The following is an 18,592-nucleotide window of genomic DNA, read 5'->3' as shown; positions in this document are numbered from 1 at the left end:
GTTAAGCGTCTGAGGGTCCTGGGATCGAGCCCCGCATCGGGTTCCCTGCTCTGCGGGAAGCCTGCTTCTCCCTCTCCCACTCCCCCTGCTTGTGTTCCCTCTCTCACTGTGTCTCTCTCTGTCAAATAAATAAATAAAATCTTTAATAAAAAAAGAGAAAGGAATGAGGTACTGATACATGCTACAACATGGATGAAACTTGAAAACATTATGCTAAGTGAAAAAAGCCAGACACAAAAGAACAAATATTGTATGATTCCATTTAATATGAAATACTTAGAAGAAGCAAATCCATAGGGACAGAAAATCTATTAGCGGTTGCTAGGGGATGGGTTGATGGGGGGATGGGGATTGACTGCCTAGTGTGTATGGGGTTTCCTTTGGGGTGAGGAAAAAGTTGAAAATCAGATAACAGTGATAGTTGCACTATGAATATAGTTGCATTGTGAATATACTAAAAATCACAAAAATGCACATTTTAAACGGGTGAATTTGGGGGTTTGTAAATTGTATCTCAATAAAGATGTTGCGTTTCCAAATTATAGGAACCAGAATCATTTGATCCCACTTATTTCTCAAACCTGTGCCCAGGAGCCCTTACTGTTTAGCCAGCAGTAGACTAGATGCTAGATGCCCTGAGAATGGAGAGATGAATGAGATTGCTTCAGTCTAAATGGGATCTCGGTGCTAACATGGTTCTATTTGCAGACGGTGTTAAAGCCCGTGACTCAGGGGTTAAAGAGATCCACATTGGAATCCGCTGGTTAGAATCTTGAGATTGTTTGACCTTGGGCTCATTTCCCCTTTCTAGATCTATCCAAAGGGCATGATAATTGGCACTTTTTTCATATGGGAAGCGCTCGGCACCTACTAGGAGCTACAGCCGTTACAGCTCCCCCCGTCCCCTTCCCGGCTTGCGGTGGGAAGTGTACAATTATCCCGTTTTACAGCTGCGAGCACAGATGGGTCAGAAGAGAAAACCCAGGTCGTCCCCGCCTGAGGCAAGGTGTCGGATTCCCGGTCGGGAAAAGTCCGCACACACCTGTTAGTCGTGGGTTTCGGGAGCGCCTGCGTGCCGCGCGCCCCCGCCGGGACGAGCACGCGCCCGGCCCTGGCGCGCACGCGCGTGTGTCCCGGCGGTTGCCTAGCGACCGGCTAGGCAGGGGTCGCGCGGCCATGGAGAAGCCGGGCGTGACCCTGAGCGCCGCGGTCCGGGAGCACCTGAGACGCTTGTGTCTGCGCGAGTTCCCGTGCGGCACCGGCAGCTGGGTGCGGGCGCCGGCGGGCGGGGGGCGGCCCGACGAGGGACTCGGGGATCTGGGGGACGGACGGGACTGAGCAGGGGCGGGCGGGGCGGGGCCGAGGGGCCGCCAGCCGCAGGACGTGGCTCATCTGGAGAAGCCGGGGGGATGGGGGGTTGGACCTGGGCATTTAGGGAGCGGGCTGACCTGAGGTGGGGGCTGGGACACTGCTGGGGCCGACGGGATGGCTCCCCCGCGGCGCCCCTCCCCCGCCCCGTCTGTGGGCCTGACCCAGAGGGGAGGGCAGGACCCCCAGCCTGAGCACATCAGGCTGACCTGGGGTAGGGCTTCTCAGTCTGTTAAAGACACCAGGCCCCTTTTGGGGTGAAGAGCCTTTGCCTGGGCCAAGCGCTTCCTGACCTTCAGGTGCCCCAGATCTCACAGAGCGAGAGCCCCCAGGCCCAGGGCCGCAGGGTCCTGAGCAGGCCCTGTTCTGAGGCCTGCAGAGGCTGGTGGGTCTGGGAGAAGGGGCTTCCTCCCTCCCTTCGTGTCTCCTTGTGTCTAAGGCCAGAAACACTTCCCTTCCAAGGCTTCTCCCTGGGGAGCAAGTGGTGGCTCAGGAGGGCTAGAGCAGGGGTGTCTCCCCCCGCATCAGCTAGGTGCTCCTGCTGGGGATGAGGAGCATGACAATGACAACCTGCCGCCCCTCAGATGTGCACAGGACTATCTTGGGGGACTGGAATGTTTCCCTCCCACTTGCTGAAAAGCTGGCGCCCCCCACACTGGTAAGGGGCTAAGGGGAGGTCAGTGTTCCCGTTTTCATAGAGGAGAACGCCGAGACACCAGTCAAGGAACTAAATCATTTGTTTGTTTCATCAACAAACATTGTTGCACACCTCCTGTGTGTGCCTGGCATCCATGCAGAGCTTTGGGGTTGCATGGATGTCTCTCAAGAGTCTCCTGGAGGAAGGGCTGGGAGAAAGTCAACTCTGGGACTCATCCTTTCATCATCCACTGGCATCTCAATTCTGAATTCATCTTTCCAGCCTTGCCCCTTCGTCCTCAAAAACCTTTCCTTGGTTATACATCCCCCAGAGGGCCTTTCGCACCTCCTAGCTTCTAGTACATAAATCTTTCTGAAATGTTTGGTTGCTTTCCCCTGCTTCTTCAAGGTTCCCAGCTTGAGTGAACTCTTAAAGGCTGGAATGTAGTTCTCGGTCTGTAGTTCTATCCGTGGCTAATAATCAGTCAAAATTATTGACTACTCACCGTCTAAACGTCTAAACTCTTTGTCTCTGATTGTCCTATCTTACGATCTGCTCTATTTGGGGAGTCTCGAATCCTTGAGAGGGGCTGAGCGACTGAGTAGCGAAATTCTCCACCTCCACCACTGCAGAATAAGTCACGCTTTCTTCCTCGAACTTGGCGAACATGGAAGGAGCTGGTCCCCAGAGAGGAGGAGGCCGTGAACCCTGGGGAGGAGACCGTGGAGGCACTGCTGGGCCTGGTCCGCAGCCCCCACTCACCCTGGGCTCTGCTGGAGGGCTCCAGTGCAGAGGACCATTTTCTGAGAGAACTGGCCATCCAGAATCCCCTGGTGCTCAAAGACACCTTCTTCTACTCCTACTTCAGGTCCCTACGGGTGGTGGACAAGCAGGTAAGAGCCGGGAGTTGCTGCTGGGGAGGCCATTCGCCCTACAGAACTGTACAGTCCTTAGTGGTGGGTCCTCAGTGTTAAGTGGGAGGAAGGATGGGAAGGTAGCTGTGCCCCCCGAATTGATTTCACCGGTCCCCCCACCAAGCAGGGCCAGCTGCGCATTTGTTGGCGTCTTCTTTCTTCACCCCCCGAGAGGGGGGTCATCCAGGTGTGTCTTGTAGAGCTGACTTCCGGTGCACCCTGCAGTCGGCCCTCCTGGGTCCTAGAAGAGACGTTTAAAGTGCCTGTATTGGTTTTACTTAAACTGTGGGGGCCTGGGGTTAGGGAGGGTTGGCATGGTACCGTATTAGTTTCTGTTATGAAAAAGGCTTCTTCGCTGCTGCCAAATAACGGAGCCCCAAACTGCAACCTCAGCCTTCCTACCTTTCCTTCTCCTTCCCCAGAGAAACTGTGAACTTACACAGTACCAGGCATGAGGAGTGAGAGCCACTCCTACCAATTTGCTGGGACCTTCCCCATGTCCGCTCTGAAAGTTTTGTGTCCTAGGAACCCCTCAAACCTGGGCAGACTGGCACAGTCACCAGGAAGGGCCCTAGTGTCTTTGAGGTCACAAACACCCGAGGATTCACAGATGGACCCCTCGGAACTTCGGGTCTGACCCTGCTGGGCGTCCGCTAGCCATTCCTTACAGCCTCGGGGTCCACTGTGGCCCAGGGGTAGACAGCAAAGAACATGGCATCCCTGCCCTTGGGAGCTCACAGTCCAACAGGGGACACAGGACACTGAGCTGGAAGTTGGACAACACCTCGGGGGGGCGGGGTGAGGGCAAAGAGGTGAGAGATCCCCGCCGGGGTCGAGGCACAGGGGTCCTGGTGGGATGTGCAGGGGAGCCGCTCAGGAGGTCAGTGAGGGGGAGGATGGGGGTTGGCGTGTGCGACGCGACTCCCTCAGGAGGGGAAGTGGCTGTCGCTGTCCTCCTGTGGACCCCATTTCTGCTCCACAGCTGCCTCGCCCACGAGAGCGCCTAGCTTCCTGCCCCCTTCCCTTCCAGGTGAGCCTGGTGGATAAAGGTCTCCTGAAATTTCAGAAACTTGAAGAGTTGGTACTGAGTGCCAATCAAATCAAGGAGATCGACGCCGTCAACCTGCCCCCAACCCTCAAGGTAAAGGAGCCCAGGCTCCATGTAGCATCTTTGTTCTGGCGCAGCCCAGAGACCCTGCCCCTGCCTTGTCCTGCCACCCAAAGCTTCAGCCAGTGTGGCTGTATGCCAAGCTTTGGAAAGGGAGGCCAGAGTCCTCAAAAAAGTAGAATTTCTGTGTGACCCAGCAATGCCATCTCTAGGCATATGCCCCAGAGAATTGAAGGCAGGGACTGAGATTCTTGCAGCCAAAAGTGGGGCCAACCCAAATGTCCATCCACAGATGAGTGGGTAAACAAAATGTGGTCTCTCCATACCGTGGGATGTTGCTCAATCAGAAAAGGAATGAGTCATGCCGCAGCATGGATGAAACTTGAAAACATGATGCTGAATGAAAGAGGCCAGACCCAAAAGGTCACATATTAGGTGATTCAACTTGCACGAAATATCTAGGAGAGGCAAATCCACAGGGACCGGAAGCAGAGCAGAGGTTACTAGGGCAGGGGTGAGGGCGATGGGGAGTCACTGCGGTACACGACGGGTACCCACTGTGATGGGCACAGAGCATCTGTCTGGGGTGATGAAAACTTTCAGAAATAGGAGTGATGATGTTGGCTGCATGATGATGGGACCCCATGTAACGCCGCTGAACGGTACACTTACAAGTAGGGAAAATGGCAAATCATAAATATTTTGCCACAGTAAAAAAAAAAATCATTTTAAGAAAAGCTAGCCTGGGCTTTATTATGAATTTTCTGCTGAACCAACCAAAATGGTCTCAATTTTAAATTAAATGTGGAAATTCATAGATTTTTGTGGCAGAAGGGACTCAGAACTATGGCTCAGTGCCAGGCCTAGGAAGAAACCAGGCGAGGCCTCGGAGCAGAAATCCAAGAATGCTCTGTTATCCTCCAGTGAGTCCTTACTCCAGCCAGGGGCCCTTTGGCTTTCCCAGAGACAGGCTGCCGTGGGCTGGGCAGTTGCCAAATTGCTATGCCTGTCCCCATCCACTCCACCATCCCCTCCCATGCCGAATTTCCACGTGTCCTTCACAAAAGGAAAAGAAACTTTCTAACACCTGCTGCAGAAATATTTGTTCCCCATATTTTATTTTATTTTATTTTTTAATTTATTTTGAGAGAGTGAGTGAGAGAGAGCATGAGAAGGGAGAGGGAGAGGGAGAAGCAGGCTCCCGCTGAGCCAGGAGCACAATGTGGGGCTCGATCCTGGGACCCCAGGATCACAACCTGAGCCAAATGCAGACACTTAACCGACTGAGCCACCCAGGCGTCCCTTTCCCCCATATTTTAAAGGGAGCCCGGGTGGGCGCAGGGCAGCCTGGTATGAGAACTTCCCCGTTCCACCCGCTGTTTCTCAGGGAGGGAGGGAGGAGGACGGATGGACTCAGAGGCCCGTTCTTTCTGCTCCTCCCAGGTGCTGGAGCTCTACGGCAACAAGATCAGCAGTCTGAAGTGTCTGTGCACTAGCCCGCCCCCTTTTCTCCAGCACTTGGGGTTGGGTCAGAACAAGCTTCTGGGCCCCTTGGAAAGTCTGTATGTCACCGCGGATCACTGGTAACTCAAGAGCCCGGGATGGAAAGAGAGAGAAGGGCTTAAGCCTTAGGTTTGGGGGGTGCCTTGAAGAACTCAGCTTTGCTCTTTTCTATAATAACTGCTGGTTGGCTGTCAGCTCCAGAGCTAGGATTCATGTCTCTGACTGAATAAGCCAAACTTCCCACTGCAGCCCAGGGAAGGATTACAAGAGGTGGCGGGAGTGGGTCAGACCTTTCGCTTTGAAGCTTTTAGAGCAGGGCTGCCGACATCGGAGTGGGCAACGGTTGGTTGTGGGGCTGTCTCATGTGGCATCCCTGGCCTCCACCCACTAGCTGCCAGGAGACCCCCACACCAGTTGTAACCACCCAAAGTCTGTAGACTCATGCCATGGCCAGAGTACCGTGTGTTCTGATTTTTTATTTGGAAAACATACTTCCTCTAAACCGAGGTAACCTGCTTCATGCCAGGTGTGAGTTTCATAAAAACACGTAAGTGAAACCGCTGTCTTTCACTGCCTTGAAATTCACAAAGGAGGCTACCCTGCTCACGGATCGGTTTTGCTGATGTCTTCCCAGTCTTCTTGAAGGCTGACATTGGATAAGGTCCATGGGCTGACCTCATGAGATGTGTTTCTCGGGTGTTTCCCACTGACTGGCTGCCCGGGGCCAGGAAAGCAGGGCAGGAGGGGAGGGGAGGTGCCCAAGTTCAGTCCACTGGAGACCGGAGGGTATGACGTGCTGATGACATGCCCCTTGCGTTCTTCTTGCTGCTGTGTCAGAGCTGGGACCAGTTTGCTCTGTGCAGTGGGGAGAGCACCCGTGCCCCCCTTCCTGGCCCTTTCCTCCAGACTGGGATGGAGGGCGCCTCCCTTGTCCTCACTGGCGTGTTCTTCTTCACTCATGTGCCCCCAAGACATGAATCACAGGGCTTCCTACGACCATGAGCCAGTGGGGCCTTTGGAAGGCGTCCTCCAGCTTCTGCACCCCTCAAGTTTCACGCACCCTCTTCCCAGGTCCCCATATTTACCGGCCCCTCTTACCCCACCCACTGCTCCTCCCCACTGGCTTCCTTCTGTCTTCCTTGCCACTGTCAGTCTTTGTTGAGAACCTTCTAGATGCACAATGCTGTATCAGGATCTCTGGGCAGTACCAAGAGTTTAACTGAGAAGAGATCTGTGTAAATGGAAGTCATTGCAGGCAGGAGGTGACCAGGGCCATCTCTATGTCACACTGAGGATGGCAGTGTCATGGGGGGGAGGGGATAGTAGAACCAAGAGGTGCTTCTCAACAGGGGGGCAAACTTGAGTCAAGAGCAGCTAACTTGGGAGTCGGGACTGGGGCTCCTATCCCACCCTCAGCACGGGCCTGCTGTCTGTCCTGGACATGGGGTGCTGGGGGGTGTTGAGCAGGGCGGGCCCGGCGCGTGACCACAGCTGCCTGTCCCCATCCCCACGCTCACCCTGCCTCTGACTCCTGGATGGCCCTGCTCCCCTTCGAGGCCCAACCTCATCTCTCTGGACCTGAGCTTCAACGACCTGACGGACCTGCAGGGCATGATCGCCAGCCTCAGCACCCTCCCACACCTGCGGCTGCTCGGGCTGCAGGGGAACCCCCTGGCCCTGGTGCCCTACTACCGAGGCTTCACCATCGACAGCCTGTCCGGGCTCTGCGTGCTGGACGACATCACCGTGTCTCCCAGTGAGAAGCATCAGTTCCGGGGGCTCAGCCACAGTGGGGGTGAGGGAGCGGATGGGCAAGGGGGGAGGGGCTGGCGTCCGCTCACTGGCCCACCATGGAACTGGGTGGCCTGTCCCGGCAGCTCCCCAGTTAGTCAGGGGTAGCTCACCTTCTTGGGCACGTTCTCTCCCAGATTTTTGATCTCTGTAATTGGGATTTGGGGACAGAAGTGGTAAGGAGGCTGAGACCATCCTAGGCCAACAGGAAACATTCTTTCAATTTCTTTACTTTTGTGATGGCTTGAGATCACCCCCTGGTGGCCCATGCCGCAAGCCGCATCAGAGCCTTCTCAAGGTGAGGGTGACGGAACATGGGTCATCAGAGCTTCCTGTGTGCGGGCTGCGCTAAGGCAACACCGATTCTTCATCTGTAACCATCCTGCAAAGGCAGCTACTATCGTTCACATTATACAAATCCGGAAAACAAGGCTTAAGGGCGATATCTTACCGAAAAGGGACTTACTCCAAATCACTGTGCTTTAACTTCGCAGAACTGGGATTTGAACCCAAGTCTGCCAACTTCGAGGCTCAGCCCCGCCTGCAGGGAACCGGCTGGGCCTGCCCTCCCCTGCTGTCCCCCTCACTTCTGCCCCGTCCCCTTGCAGACCTTTTGGCCCATGAGGCCCAGCTCGTGGTGACTATTGGAAATGTCAAGGGCGTTCTGGACACCTCCATCCTGGACCCGGAGCCGGGGCCTCAAGGCCCTTTTATTACTTACAGCTACTACGTGACCTACGATTTTGTGGAAGACGAAGACGGAGAAGGAAGTGATTACGGTGGCGTGCTGGCTGAGGTGTGTGCCCCGCGGGCTGCTCCCGGGCACTGGGGCGCATGCGCTGCACTTGGCTCCCCAGGGTCTCCTGTGCAGGCAGAACCGCTTCTTGGGGCCCAGAAAACCCCTTTCCTCGGAGCTTTCTGGTTCACACCCTACTTACTCTGAGAAGGGAAGCGGCTCTGTTCAGCCCCTTTCTTGCAGCTCCAGTTACTCACCTGTTTTCACCTCCTTCCTTTGCCCTTGAAATCCGAGCAAACGGCCTCACAAGGGGGCAACATTTACAACCAGGCCGGTTGCTCCCCACCCCATGCTTCTCCCCTCCTCTTCCGTCGCCCTTCTCAGGGAAAGCAGACGCGAGGGTATCATGCGACCAGGAGAGATGGGGGACACCCTACCTCCTGCAGAAATTGTCACTGTTCCTACTCCTATCATAGGCCTCTCAGAAGGGCCAAGATGGGCACTTTTTTTAAACCTCCTGCCCAAGCCCGCTTCCAGTTCACCGCGGCGCGGGCACCTGTTCACGCACATGCGCGCTGCGCGCGAGGAGAAGCCTGCGCGCAGCGCCGGGCGCGGGTGTCTGGCTCTCTCCCGCAGATCGTCAGGCCGTCGCCCAGCATGGAAGAGCTGGGCGAGGACATTCCCGAAGAGGTCTTCGAGGAGGCTGAAGACTCGCTGGAGTCCGGGCTGTCCACCCAGTCGGGAGAGCTGGAGGGTTCGGTGGCCTCGGGCGGGTCGGGGCCCTTGCCCAGGGTGACCGACTCCGCCGAGGAGCTGGCCAAGTTGCGGCCGCGAATGGACCCCCGGCTCTGCCCCTCCCCAGGGTAAGGACGGCGGCCGCGCGGGAGCAGGGCCTGGGGGCCCGGGGGGCCGCGCGGGAGCAGGGCCTGGGAGCCCGGGCTCCCGCGAGCTCGGCCCGACAGCGGCCCCTGGGGACCCTCTGGGCCGGCGGCCGCGCAGGTGCGGCCGGGTTCGGTGGTCGAGGCCCCGGGAGCGCCCCCCCCCCCACCGGAGCGCAGCTGCGCCTTTGTCCCTGGACGCTCAGCTGTCCTGAAGGCTGGGCTTTCGTTAGTCGGCGCAGAGGCGAGAGAGGGGCAGCCCTTCCCCTCCGCCCTCGGAGTTGAAAAGCTCCTCGGTTTAACTTTTTAATTCTAATGGAATTTATTCTGGCGTCTGACACGTGGTGTGGATCTCGCAGCCTGAGTAGCAGGTGCTTTCTCACCCTCCGAAGGCCCCCGTCACGGGCCGCGTGCGTATCACATGTTGTGTCTTATTTGATAATGAATCTTTTTCGATGATGAAGAATTTTACAAGAATTCAGAGTCACTTCTCATTGAGTCTTGAAGCTCCGTTAACTTGTTCGGTAACTCGCTTCAAAACATGGAGCCTGGTTTGCGAACTTCCTGCCATCAGCTGGTGGTGTCACCTGATTCTTCTGACGGCCAGAGCCCCGAAAACAGGAGTTGCGACCGAGTTCTAATGAACTGAGCTTTCGCCCCACGCAGATTTTGCTGCCGATGCCCTCAAGGAACTGGGAAAGCGAGTTTCTCTTGAAGCTAAAAGAGTTATTATTATTATTTTTTAATTATTTAACTTCCACCGAGGGTAAAGGATTCAGGCTTGTGGAGACTCTGAGGGGGCTGCTGTGGGCCCCTGTGCTGAGTTCCCGTGGGTGACAGAACGAGGGAGGAGGCTACCCCAGCTGTCAGAAGAGCGGGAGCCCCCAGCCAGCCCCGAGCCAGGCTCCCTGGCTAACCCCAGCCTTGTGGTCCTGGTCGCTGTGGTGGTGGTTGTTGTTGAATTTTTGGAAATAGTAACCATACAATAGAACCACAAATGATTCTGCCTTAAAAAATATGTCAATTAGAAAATAAAAGTTTCTCCTCCTGCATCCATCAAACTCATCCCATAGAGTGAATTACCCTTTTATTTATTTATCTACTTTAAGTAGGCTCTATGCCCAATGTGGGGCTTGAACTCAGGACCCCCAAGATCAAGAGCTGCATCCTCTCCCGACTGAGCCAGCCAGGCGCCCCAGAATGAATTACTCTGAATAGTTTTGTGCATCTAGTTCCCTGTTTCTTCTTACACGGTCATATATGCGAACATATATACTCCTATAATTTTTTTTCTCAAAAAATGAACTCCTGTTCTGTGTCTCAGTTCGAAATGTGCTGATTCTGCATGTGGCACTGGACACACAGACCTGTTCTATTATTTTATTACAAAATAAATGATTCAAATGTAACCCACATATCCGGAAGTATCCACCTTACAGCCAAATGATGAGGGCCCCCAGGCAACCACTGCCCTTGACAAGAAACACCAGAACCTCCGAAGACTCCTTAGGCCCCTCCCTCCTTCCTAAGGGTCACTGTCAACTCAACTAACACCATGAACTCGTGTGCCTCTCTTCAACCTTTCTGTAAATGGCATTGGGCAGTAATCCTGTGTGTCTGGCCACCTGTCACGCTGTGCGCACATCTCCTCACAGGCCTCGCCCTGGTCCCGGCCACGGCCTCCGGGTGACGGCCCCCCTGTCTTCCTCTGCCCTCCCCAAGGACGGTTCTCTTCAGCACCATCCGCAAGCCCTGGACTGATGTCATCGCCTGCAACTACGAGATGCACCACACGCTCAGGGACCTGCTGCCCCTCAAGGCCTTCCTGCTGGCGGGGACCACCGTGACCATCGTGGAAGAGAAGGTGGGTGACCCGGGCTCCCGTGTTCCGGGCTCCTGTCAGGGCATCACCAGGGGCCCTGCTGCCTTATTGGCGACCTCAGCGCCTTTCCAGCAAGATCCCAGCCAGCCCCCAGCCGCCTGCCGTCACTCGCGGCCACCTCGCCATCCCCTAGATTCTCTCCTGGCCTCTGGTGCCTCCGCCTGTCGAGACTGTGTTGCCTGCCAAGAAAGGAAAAGGGGAGAAGGACAAGAAGGGGAAGAAGGACAAAGACAAGAAGGACAAGGCCGGGAAAGGGGAGAAAGAGACGGCGCCGAAGGTACCTGCTGGACTGCCGGGGGCGCTCTGGGCCCCATCCCTGCCGGGGACACATCCACTCTCCCCGCCTCTCCCCACAGGAGCAGAAGGCGTCGAAGAAGAAGGAGCTTCCCAAGGAGCTCCGCCAGGACCCGCCCATCCTGCGGGTGCTGGGCAGCGGCTTCGTGGCCCTGGAGCCCCTGCTGGTGGGGGAGCCACTGGTGTCCGAAGTGTGCAACTTCGGGGTGATCCGCACCCTGGAAACTGACAGGCTGACCTTTCTCAGGGTACGGGGGGCCCTGCCACACCCCTCCCCACCGAAACAGTGCTGGGCAGGGAAGGGCTGTGCGGGGGGCCCTGAGAGGCACGGGGTGGGGGGCGGGTGGTAGGGGCGGGGAGGGCCTCTCCTTCAGCCATGTGGTGGCGCCCAGCTCCCAGCGTTACGGGCCCAACGCCGTGGGCGGCCTTCTCAGGTGTGAGGAGTCTGGCCAGTGGGCAGGTCAGGCCCGCTCCTCCCTGGGAGACCTGCCCCCCCTTCCTGGGCCACCGGCAGGATCTGCAGCCACCCCTTCCCCAGTATCCCCCAACTCCAGTAAGCCTCTCCTGTCCTGGTTCTTTCTCTCAGGATGCAAAGAAGAACAAGAACAAGAAAGCTAAAAAGGGTAAGATCTAATGATGGTAACTGGGAGCAGGGAATGTTTCCTGAGGACCTTAGTCTGTTCCCACTGTGATAACAAGTCACAGCCTGGGGGGCTTATAAACAACAGACATTTATTTCTTGCAGCTCCGGAGGCTGGGAAGTCCAAGACCAAGGTGGCAGCGTCGTTAGGTAAGGGCCCTCTTCCTGGCTCGTAGCCAGCCCCTTCTTGCTGCGTCCTCACGTGGTGGAAGGGGCACAGGGACTCTCTGGAACTTCTTTTGTAAGGATACTAATCCCATTCATGAGGCTCTACCCTCACGACCTCGTCACCTCCCAAGGCCCCATCTCCTAATACCATCACTTCTGGGGGTTAGGATTTCAGCGTGTAAATTTTGCAGGGACACAAACATTCAGACCGTAGCAGGACCTGGGGAAGGATCAGCCTGATTTGGGACCAAGGAAATGGAAGGACGGAGAATCCTATCTTCTGGGCAGCGGGAAGGCCATGCCCACCCTAAGGACCCAGCCCTCCCTCTTTCCTGAATCCCCGAGACAAGAGCAGCTGCTGCAGGTCATGCTAAGGGCAGGAGAGGCAGCCTGGGGTAGGAGGCAGGTGAGGTGGGAGAGGGGGCTGAGTTGGGCCTGGCCCAGGGTCCTTCTGGCCCAGCAGTCTGGTGCCTGTTTCAGGTCATTGGTCCTATTTGCCCAACGAGGAGTCTGGGCTTGTTCTGTGAACAGGGGGCAGTCACTGAAGTGTCTACAATAGGTAAGCTTTAGATCTGAGCTGTAGAAAGAACCGGCTGGCTTGGAAGGAGCAATAGGAGACAGGGGACCAGCTGGGAGGCTACTGCGAAGTATAAGGCCAGGTCAGAGCAACACTGTTCCCGACAGCCGGAAAGTGCAAACGGCCCAAGGCCCATCAGTGGATGAATGCCCAGATGTGGCATTTCCACACAACAGGGATTCCTCAGCAGCTGAAAAGGAACAAAGCCCGGCATGTGTATAGCCTGAGGAACCTTGAAAACATGATGGTGAGGAAAGAAGCCAGTCACAGAAGGCCACATAGTGTTTGATTCCGTTTATGTGAAATGTCCCAGGGCAGATGAATCCATAGGGACAGAAAGTAGATCAGTGGGGGCTGGGGGAGGGGGTTGACTGCTAATGGGTACAGGGTTTCCATGTGGGGGGATGAAATGTTCTGGAATTACATCATGGGAATGGTTGAACAATGCTGTGAATATACTAAAACCCACAGAAGTATACATTTAAAAATAGTTAAAATGTTGAATATTATGAAAATTTTATCTTGATGAAAGGAAGTTCACCTAAACAAAGCAAAACAATGTATAGGCAAGAAATGCTAAGGGCCTGACGTGGAAATGGACGGCAGAGGTGGTGTGGAGGGAACAGGTCCGACAGTGACTGGGGGGCACGGGGGGCAGGAGAGGCTTCTGCCTGGGGCCTGCAACGCTGTACCCGGGGCTGGGCTTGGTTTTGCACCTGTGAAGTTGAAGTGTCTGGAGCGTCCAAGAGCCTTTCCCTCTCCTGCCCCTTGTCTCCTGATGCCTTCTCCATCTCCTCTGCCACCACCCCAGACAACCACCATTGCCACCTTGCTGCACCTCCTTCCTCCCACATGGCCACTCTGTCGGCTCCCCCGCGGCCACCAGGGCGACCGGGTTTGCAAGTCCGGCTGAGTCACCCCCCTGTTGGAATTTCTTCCATGACTTCCTGCTGGCTGCATCACAAAATCCAGATTTCCATGTTCTATAAGCCCCCGAGAGTTCTGCTTGGCATACTTTATCTGCCACTGTTTACTCAGCTACTCCATCTGCCAGATCTCAGCTTCAGTTGCCTTCTTCAGGGAAGCTGATCCTCTGGATTAGGGTGGGCTCCCTTTTTTTCTTCATAGCATTTGATGGGTTTTGTTGTTTTGGTTTTGGGGTTTTTTTTTAAGGGATTTTATTTATTTGTCAGAGAGAGAGAGCACAAGAAGGGGGAGCAGCAAGTAGAGGGAGAAGCAGGCTCCCCGTGGAGGAAGGAGCCCGATGACGGACTTGATCTCAGGACCCTGGGATCATGACCTGAGCTGAAGGCAGATGTCTAACCAACTGAGCCACCCAGGCATCCTGAATCCAGTGTTTTCATCTGTAGTACTCAGCACCGTGCAAACTATAGAGATATGAATCCATGTAATTGTTTTATTTTTATTTTGCCCACTACACTGAAACTATAAGTGTGTGTGTGGGGGACTGCCCCTGCATTCTTTAAAGTCATACGATCCCCAGTCCCCAGCATAGTAGGCTCATAGTAGGCCATCAACATTGATTGAATGAATGAATCAGCTTATAGGTGGTATTTAAAACCATGAAAATATGTGTGCTTATGTTGACAGAGAAAAGGATTGAGCCCAGCACCCTGGGGTACTCTACAAATTTTGAGCAGGAAAGGACAAGACCTGGAAGGATCACATTTAACCATGTCCTAAAGCAAAATTCAAAGATATTGTAAGGAATACAAAAATAGCACGCCAGGTGGGGCACCTGGGTAGCTCAGTCTGTTAAGCATCAGACTCTTGATTTCAGCTCAGGTCATGATCTCGGGGTCATGAGATCAAGCCCCACATTGGGCTCTGTGCTTAGCGTGAAGTCTGCTTGAGAGTGTCCTCTCCCTTTCCCTCTGCCCCTCCCCCCACTTGCACACACTCTCTCTCTCCAAAATAAATAAAATCCTTAAAAAAAAATAGCACCCAAGGTAAAATTCACATATGCCATCCAATTAAAAAAAAAAATCAGACATGCAGAAAATTCAATATATAATGAGAATTTATAAATCATAACTGACTCAGAAATGACATATATGTTAGAATTAGTAGACAAGGACATTAAAGCAGTTATTATAATTATATTCCATATATCTAAGAAGCTAAAGGAAAGATGGTGGTATGTAGCAATATGGACTATAAGCCAAACTTTTAGGGATGAAAACTACCATGTCACATTAAAAATACATTTACTGGGATTAATGGCATATTAGACAATTTAGAAAAAAAGTTTAGTAAACTGGAAGCAGTAGAGACTATCCACAATTAAACTCAGAAAAATGGCTGGAAAAAATGAACAGAGCATCAGTGAATTTTGAGACAAATTCAAAGGAACTGATGTCCATATAGTTGGAGTCCCCAAAGGAGAGTGGGGTAGGCAGAGAGAATATCTGAAGAAGTAATTGCTGAAACATTTCCAAGTTAGATGGAAATTATAAATAAACCAATCCAAAAAGTTCAGTGAACTCAAAACACAAGAAGCATGAAGAAAACTAAACCAAGCTAGATAGTAATAAAACGGCTTAAAATCAGTGATGAAGACAGAGGAACAAAGATAAAGATGACAGCAGTCTTATCAGGAAAATACCAAATAGAAGACAGTGAAAGACTTCTTAAACACTCAAAGAAAAATAACTATCAACTTAAAATTCTTTACCTAACAAAAATATCTTCCAAAAACAAAAGTGAACTGAACACTTTTCTAGACATACACATGCTGAAAGAATGTATCACCAGCATACTTGTATTACAAGAAATGTTCAAAGAAGTCCTTTAAGCAGAAGAAAATACTAGATGGATCTGGATCTGCACAAAGAAATCAAGAACACTAGAAATGGTAACTGTGGTTAAATATAAAGACTCCTTTCTTAGTATTTAAATATGTTTAAGTGATTGCTAATTGTTTAATGAAAAAATGTATTGCAGTGCTCATAACACCAGTAGAATGTATAACAACAGCAAAAAGGCTAGGGTTGGGAGTAAGGAAAGAAATGGAAGTGTATCACTGTAAGATTCCTATTTCTACGTGAAGTGGTATAATATCACTTGAAGCCAGACTGCGATAAGTTAAAGATATTTATTATAAACTCTAAAGTAACCATTAAAATGATACAACAAAAAGTTCTAGCTAATAAGCCAACAAATGAGAGAAAAGAGGGATCATAAAGATACTCAGTTAATCTAAAAGGAGGTGGAAACAAAAAAGAAACAGAACATGTGAGATAAATAGAAAACAAATAACAAGATGGTAGACTTAAACCCAATCATATCAATAATCACATTAAATGTAAATGGTCTAAACACCCAATTAAAAGGCAGAGATGTTCTGATTGGATAAAAAAGTAAGACCCAACCACATGCTGCTTACCAGAAATCCACTTTAGATATAAAGATACAAAAATATTAAAAAATAGAGAAATATATTCATGCTTACACTAATAAAAAAGGAGCAACTATTAATATCAGACAAAATAGACTTCAGAGAAAGACTATTACCAGGAATAAAGAGGGTCATTTCATAATAATAAAGGAGTCAAGAGGATTTAACAAACCTAAGCATGTATGCACCTAATAATCGAGCTTCAAAATACATGGGGAAAAAAAACCTGATAGAACTACAAGGAGAAATAGGCAAATCCAAAATTATATTCAGAGATTTCAATATACCTCCCTGAGTAATTGATAGGACACATAGACAGAAAATCAGTAAAGATGTAGGAGACTTGAATCACACTGCCAATCAATTTAAGGTAACTGACATCTATAGAGTACCTCACCCAATAACATGAAAATACACATTCTTTAAGTGCACACAGAACCAAGATATTCCATAATCTGGGCCATAAATAAAGTCTCAATAAGTTTAAAACAATTCAAGACATACAAAGTACCCTATCCTCTGTGACCATAGTGGAATTAAATTAGAAATCAGTAACAAAGATATTTGTAAAATCTCCCAATTTTTAGAAACTAAATAATGCACATCTAAATAACCCATGGACCAAGAAGAAATCAAAAGGGAAATTTAGAAAATATTTTGAACTGAATGAAAATAAAAATATAAAATGTCAAAAATAGTAAAACTTAAGTAAGCCAGTATTCATAGAGAAATTTATAGCACTAAATGCCTATATTAGAAAAGTTTCTGGGTTGCCTGGGTGCCTCAGTTAGTTAAGCATTTGCCTTCAGCTCAGGTCAGATCTGGGGTCCTGGGATCGAGCCCCATATTGGGCTCCCTGCTCAGTAGGGCGTCTGCTTCTCCCTCTCCCTTTCCCTCTGCCCCTCCACCCCACTCAAGCTCTCTCTTGCTCTCTCGCAAATAAATAAATAAAATTTTAAAGAAAAGGAAAGCTTCTAAAACTAAATTTAATAGGGCTGTAGGATACAGGGTCAGTATTCAAGAAATTAAATGTATTTCCATATACTAGCAATGAACAATCAGATAGTGAATTTTTACAATGGCATTGAAAAATATGAAATAGGGATAAACCTGACTAAGGATGTGGAAGTCTTGTATTCTGAAAACTACAAAACGTTACTAAGGGGAATCAAAGACTTAAATAAATGGTGGGGTAAATATGTACATGGATAGGGAATTCAGTATTGTTAAGATGTTGGCTTTCCTCAAATTGATCTATAATTCAAGCTAATCTCAATCATAATTCTAGGGGGATTTTTTTTTCTCGTAGAAATCAGTAAGTTGATTCCAAACTTAATATGGAAATTCAAAGGACCTAGAACAGCCAAAAGAGCTTTGAAAAAGAACAAAGGACATACACTGCTGGACTTCAGGACCCATTCAAATATGGACATCTGATTTATGATCAAGCCACAGGGTTAAGATGGTCTCAAATTTTTTTTTACACTTTTGCAAATCTTTTTATTGTCTGGCTTAATTGACAGTTGCATTGGAATAGCTGCCTCTGCTGTTACTCTCTTGTGTTGCAGTGTTTGAAGTGTATGAAGAAAATCCAATCTCATATGGACATATAACTGTAAAAGGGAATATGTTAAAATAGGTTTTCAAATAACTGGATATTTTTCTTTGATATTATGTCAAATTTGACAACTAGTAGTTTTTTTAAAGGCTGTTACAGAGGGGAAAACAATCTATATGAATGCATTTTTTCGTAGTCATTATGTTAAAATCCATTGGTCTACATTGCCATTTTTTCACTGCATTTTGAAAGGCTATCTTAACTCATGCACAATTTGTAACATCAGGCATTGGTTATTTGTAAAATACTGGTTCACTGAGTTATGCAGATCTTCCAACTGTTGACACATTTCATTATACATTCCACAAATCACATTCTTTATCAGCACCCATATCATTAGAAGAGTCCTTGAGTATTGGGAAACTGTTAGGTTCATGGTGGCAGATACAGTGTTTCCAAATTCTAATTTCTACTTGAAAGCTCAAATGTTATAAATTTAACAAAATGCTTTGCGTTGTTTTCCCGGAAATGCCAGACTGCGTTCGCTTTTTAGAAAATAACCTGCCAAATATTCACGTCTGAATAACCGCGGTTTGTCAGTGTTCTTTCAAGTGAGGACGGTGCTCCAGGACAAGCCGCGGGTTCCGCTTGCAGCTCAACACAGCTGCGCCTTGTTCAGTGATGTGATTAGATGCGATTTCGCTGTGTTCCTCCCTACGGTTAAGACCCAAGACCCGAGGGTGGAATCTCGGATTCCCAAACCGCGCTCCGCCTGGAGCCCGTCCAGGGCGGCCGAGAAGACTCACGTACTCACACACTCGGGACTCACATACTCGTGTTTTTATTTCTCAGAAAAAAAGTCTGCGGCTCCGAAGTACGACAGCGACTACCAGCCCCAGCCGCTGACGGTGGAGGTGCAGATCCAGCTGAGCCAGTACCGCTCGGCCGAGGAGGCGCTCCGGGAGATCGCCCTGTAGGCGCCGGATTAAAGGCTCTTCGGACCACCGCGAATCCGCGTCCGTGCGGCCGCCGCGTCGGGGAGCGGGGGGCCGGCAGGGGGCGCAGCGGGCGCGCGAAGCCCGGTGTGGGAGGGGTCCCGCGGCGCCCCGGAGCCCCGCCC

General features: G+C 51.0%; 1 protein-coding gene across 1 annotated transcript; it reads left to right on the top strand.

The window, feature by feature from the left end:
* Window positions 1-1,176: 1,176 nt before the first annotated feature.
* LRRC43 (leucine rich repeat containing 43) lies at window positions 1,177-18,483 on the top strand. The gene is made up of 12 exons (XM_035016705.1): window positions 1,177-1,269; window positions 2,638-2,898; window positions 3,950-4,060; window positions 5,471-5,610; window positions 7,087-7,325; window positions 7,930-8,117; window positions 8,694-8,920; window positions 10,658-10,799; window positions 10,951-11,094; window positions 11,174-11,359; window positions 11,698-11,734; window positions 18,325-18,483. Exons 1-12 carry the CDS (start codon window positions 1,177-1,179, stop codon window positions 18,447-18,449), a joined length of 1,893 nt encoding a protein of 630 aa, XP_034872596.1. The 3' UTR covers window positions 18,450-18,483.
* Window positions 18,484-18,592: the final 109 nt, after the last annotated feature.

The sequence above is a fragment of the Mirounga leonina genome, unplaced genomic scaffold (assembly GCF_011800145.1).
Source record: "Mirounga leonina isolate KUSES-001 unplaced genomic scaffold, KU_Mleo_1.0 Mir_171, whole genome shotgun sequence".
In the NCBI taxonomy this organism is placed as follows: Eukaryota; Metazoa; Chordata; class Mammalia; order Carnivora; family Phocidae; genus Mirounga; species Mirounga leonina.
Note: the sequence above shows the minus strand (reverse complement) of the source record. Positions and strands in the feature narration are given on the sequence as shown.

Excerpts from the sequence above, each read along its gene's own strand:
- LRRC43 (XM_035016705.1), top strand. The coding sequence starts at position 1,177 with ATGGAGAAGCCGGGCGTGACCCTGAGCGCCGCGGTCCGGGAGCACCTG. Across the intron at positions 8,118-8,693 it reads ACGGTGGCGTGCTGGCTGAG|ATCGTCAGGCCGTCGCCCAG; the intron begins GTGTGTGCCCCG and ends TCTCTCCCGCAG. Across the intron at positions 10,800-10,950 it reads TGACCATCGTGGAAGAGAAG|ATTCTCTCCTGGCCTCTGGT; the intron begins GTGGGTGACCCG and ends GCCATCCCCTAG.